The sequence below is a fragment of the Austrofundulus limnaeus genome, unplaced genomic scaffold (assembly GCF_001266775.1).
Source record: "Austrofundulus limnaeus strain Quisiro unplaced genomic scaffold, Austrofundulus_limnaeus-1.0 Scaffold6, whole genome shotgun sequence".
Classification (NCBI taxonomy): domain Eukaryota; kingdom Metazoa; phylum Chordata; class Actinopteri; order Cyprinodontiformes; family Rivulidae; genus Austrofundulus; species Austrofundulus limnaeus.
The window spans coordinates 1,928,881-1,933,706 of record NW_013952408.1 but is presented as its reverse complement, the minus strand read 5'-3'; the positions used below and the strand labels follow the sequence as shown (position 1 = coordinate 1,933,706).

At 35.8% G+C, this 4,826-nt stretch overlaps 1 protein-coding gene across 1 annotated transcript in view; it reads right to left on the bottom strand.

The window, feature by feature from the left end:
- Positions 1–1,170: 1,170 nt before the first annotated feature.
- The window catches only part of klhl14 (kelch-like family member 14), a 14,314-nt gene continuing 10,658 nt past the window's right edge, over positions 1,171–4,826 (bottom strand). Inside the window, exons 8-9 of the mRNA XM_014030140.1 lie at positions 3,240–3,397; positions 1,171–3,137 (exon numbers count right to left, since the gene is read on the bottom strand). Coding sequence (XP_013885594.1) covers positions 2,997–3,137; positions 3,240–3,397 — 299 coding nt within the window. The 3' untranslated portion in view covers positions 1,171–2,996. The remainder of the gene's footprint in view (positions 3,138–3,239; positions 3,398–4,826) is intronic.

Sequence of the window (4,826 nt, the reverse complement as noted above, 5' to 3'; positions counted from 1 at the left end):
AAGTTTTTTTTCTTTGCTTGTGTTTTTTGGGACATGAAGGCTGCTGTGATGCTGCAAATGTTCCAAAGCCGTATTGTGAGATTTAGACATGGATTTATGTAATCTAACAGAATCATCTCTGTGAGGAAATAATTGCAGCCTTACCCTCTGGGCTCTTGGCCAGGTGGATGCATRAAACGGAGATGCCAAGCAGACAAAGTGCTTCCACTGAAAAGAGAGAACATCAGGTGTGTGTACAGCCAGACCTTTTTTTTTCTTTTTTTTTTTTTTTTGCTGCAGGAGACAGTTTGTAGTAAATGGTTTAAAAATAAATTTGTTCTGGCATGAGAGACTGGCTTCAGGGTAAACATCAGCTCTGTTTTGTATGTTTGTTTCCTCACATTTTACAAACTCCCACATCCTTCCATGTTGTGATATTTTCTTTTATTTATCTTAAGGTGCTTTGGTTTAGCATTTTTGAAATATTTCTACATTTTTTAAAGGGAGACTAGTCTTTGTCGGCATAATTTATTTTAATAATGCATTTAGTGAGAATGAATGGGGTTTATGGTCAGTTCTCTTTACAACAATGTCCATGTCAGGTAAGTTTAATATTCATTACAGCCTGGATAAACAAAGGTATTTTGTTTCTAAATATTTAGTAGTAATACATTATTTAACACAGTATGTACCAGGTTTGTACCTAGTGCATACAGAGTATGTTGTGGAAATCTAATGGATACTTACAGACTATGTGTTTGCGTTCATAGTTCAAGCTATCACTTACAAGGTACTGAGAACTTACTAATATTATACATACCATTAATGCACTCAATACATACAAGTTCCAGCAGTTTACAGGCTGTACATATTTTGATGCTTTTTAAATCTGAATTTGTATTGTTTTTGTGTTTCCAGCTCGTGGCTTTAAGCTAATTTTTTTCATTTAGACAAATTTCAGAGTTGATTTTCATTAAAAAGCTCATGTTTGTTTTTATTTGACTTTTTTCATGATTCAAAATATTTATATTTCAACCAAATTTTGATTATAAAAGGTAAATGTTTCCATAAATGAAAAAAGTTGAGCGCTGAAGCGGCATGCTTTTTTATCTATTTTTGGTGTTTTATGATATGATCGATGTGTTTTAATGAAATGAATCACTTTCACATGTATTCTCACAACTAAAGCAGTTAACATAGTCATCAAGAGTCATTTTATTTTCTTTTTCTAAAATGCAAAGGACATAACAGGATTTGAGAATAAATCCAAGGTTAACTGCACAAAAATGTTTCACTGCAGGCGGTTATGTACAAGAATGAAATCAACATTTGTTGTTTTTTTTTTTTTGGTTGTTTTGTTTTTTTACAGAATTCAACAGCATCAATATTTAGAGTCAAGTTATTGAACTTAATAACGTAGATGAGACTGGACTCATTTGCACTGGATAGATTCTTAAACACAGCACAATTAATTTTACATTTCAGTGAACTTTATCTGCTGAATAAAAGTTCACAAATAGTGCATCAAAGACCACTGTTTTTTGACATGTTTTTGATATATACACATTTAAAAATGGAAACTAAGTGGCCTCGTAAACAGACCTGCTCACATGAACTCACAGGAGGAGAACAAACAACACAAATGTTCTCCATTTCAATCTGTCTCTTTACCCAAACATGCTACCCAGGAACACGTTGGCTAGTAATTACAATTTGATTGTACCATCATTGTATAACATTAGTGTTAGAATATTAAAGGAATAGTTCAGATCTTTTGAAGCGGAGTTCATTAGTGAACAGTTGTTACATTGTGCTGAAGAGAAGTTTCATAATGACCAGACTGATGAGTGTTTCAAGGCTAAAGTGGATCACTACAGTTTAAATACAACTCAAATCTGTAAAAATGCATGGCTTGTCATGCAAATGATACTTTGTAAAAAATTACACCATTTTCAGAGGGAAGTTGAATTAAATTGCTGGTCAGGAAATGGAAATTGTTTATAAAAGTTATGCCACTTAAAATTAATTACACAATTTTACAATTTATCAAACCAAAGAGAAATATTTTTCTCTTGAGTTGTTCAAACAGCGACAGTATCTGCAACAGGTAAGATACTGTTTTTAATCCTTTCCACAGACTCCCACTTGAAGAAATCTGAACTATTCCTTTAGGAATCAGTGATAATCCTTCAATCATCCTGCCTCGGGCACCAATAATAGTTGCCACAAACATCTGGCAGGTTTTCTGTCTCACAGATAAGTTGTAAAAAACACATCAGAGTCTGGGTGTACAATAATTAGGACATTAAGGTAAAATAGGAGCTGTGTGATTCCCCATTCAGTTGTGTCTTTTTACAGTGAGCTGTATTTGCTTGGACCCCAAATCCACCTGCGTCCAGGTGTTCTCCTCTTCCTCATTGAATCATGTCAGCTGTTTAAGAAAAAAAACTTCAGAAATATGTCTTTTTTTATGCCCAAATACGTTCCTTTTCAGAAAGAGACAACAAAAGTGTTCCATAAATGAACAACCCAGACAGAGAGTGATGAGTATTAACACAACAGCTGAATATTTATACACTTTGCAGCTCACCCAGCTCTTGTACAAACTGGATCTTGCTGTCTGTTGAAACAACACTGCTTGTTGCTGGAGTTACGCTGCTACTGAGTACAGGATACGATGGATATGACAAGCTTGAAGTCGGCTCAACACTATGCGTGCTATAGAAGAGAAGCCAAAAACACTCACAAACTCTTTCAATAAAATCAAACATGAAACCGACCGTTTCACCGATACGTGGGATAGATACACAATTATTTTTTTCCCTCCTTGATTCCTTCAGTAGAGAATAACGAAAGTGCTCTGATCGAACCTGTAAAAAAATAATTTATACACACCCCCGATGTTCAACTTGGAGGGTTTGTCACAAAATTGTTGACAAGTGTTTTGTTTATGGATGGTCCTCCCCCCAGTCGCTCTGCTGCTCCTCGTCCTCGCCTCCCATGGGTTGGATTAGTTGTCATTTGTTGAATGGAAGGCAGGCGGGCAGGATGACGGTGGAACAGGCCGGGCCGGCCAAAGGTTCTGCCACCTCTCCCTCCAGCTCTGTCCATGTTCCTTTCTCTGGGCTATAGCAGATGGTTGAAGACTTATAGGCCCCCTGAAGACGAAAGACATCAAAGAAGACCGACAGATGGAGGGATTATAAGACTACAGGGATTTCCCATATCTTCACACGGTGTAAAAAAAAAACAATCCCTACCATGCTCCAGCTGTAGCCCCCCACCAGGAAGATGCTGTCATCCAAAACAGCACAGCCCGGACCACTGCGACCCTCCAGTATCGGTGTCTGGAGGATGTTCCACTGGTCAGCTTTGGGGTCATAACACTCAACCAACATTACATCAAGGTGAGAAAAACCTGTTTGAGAAACAGGAAGAACATAAACCATGATTAAAAATCTTTGTCTTTTTGATTTTTTAGTTCTCTATCTGCTGGTTTTATGTGGTTGAGCCTGAAAGGACAGCATCAGTATCTCTGTGCACCAAAAGGGATGAAAAAACATCTGAATGAAGAGTCAGCTGGGGTGTTATTGGCTTTTCATGCCCAACTTCTGCCAATAAAACAAACTTGTGAAGACAAATGTCTGAAGAAAAATAAAATCTTACTACCTGACACAAGACCCTCTGGAAACCCAATAATGCTTTTACTAACAACACATGACCTCAAAACAGAAAAAACAGGCACAAAAATCACATCTACACTGTAAAAATGATTAATGAAAGATTATTTGAAGGGTTGAATTTCAATATGCTGGTAAATGTAATTTACAAAAATAAAAATTGTTCAATTTAAGCTACAATAATTATTTAATTTTCATAATAATTTGATTAAAACCTAGCCAAAGATCTTGGTTCTGTAATGTAATTTGCAGCAACATTTATCTTCTTTTTGGACAACGGTTCATTTGTCATCTGTGGCGTAGGTAACATTAAATCTACATTATCGTCAAAGAGGAATACAGATACCTTGGTGAAGATAGAACCTGTCACAAAACTTGTAGTCAGTAATATTCTTTTTGTGCAAGAAGTTCTGATGTTTTATTTTTATGCCTGATAACAAGGCCGTATATGTACATATATGTATATACACAAATTAACTTTTTATCTTTAGAAACCATGTTGCCTAATTAAAATAGTTATTATAATTTATTTGAAACAAGATACCAGATATTTGCTGACAGCAATGAGGAACACCTTCATGTTGACAAGCACCTGTGGAGTGAAGCAGTTTTAGGGGGGTCCAGGGGTATACTCCCTCTGAACATTTTGTAAAAAAAAAAAAAAAATCTAGTCAAACCAAACAAGCAGGGTGAGAAACCCACCTTCATAAACTTGAGTAACCAGGGGTTGTTCAACAGACGAAGTCATCTATGCTCAGATAAAAAGTTACTATATATTTTTTTTCTATTTTAGGGGTGCAAAAATACATGTACCCATATCGAACCGTTCAATACAGTGCCTTAGGTTCAACATACACTTGTATCGAACAATACACATTTTGTTTTTATTATTTTCTCAACTTGTCTTCTGAAGATGCTCTGTGTTGAGGGATCAGTTGATCTGTGTTCGACTACTCCACCTAGGCTGCATTTTCGAGCGCAGATCCACTAAGAAACTTGCTGTTTCAGCAACATTTAATTTAAAAACTGGACTTTTGAGGTTAAACAAATTAATTTCAATAAATTGCAAGTTAAAAAGGGCTTGGAAATTTATCTTTTTTGAATCGAAAAAATATTGAACCGTGAGACTAAAGTATCAAACCTAACTGAATTGTGACCTTTCTGTAT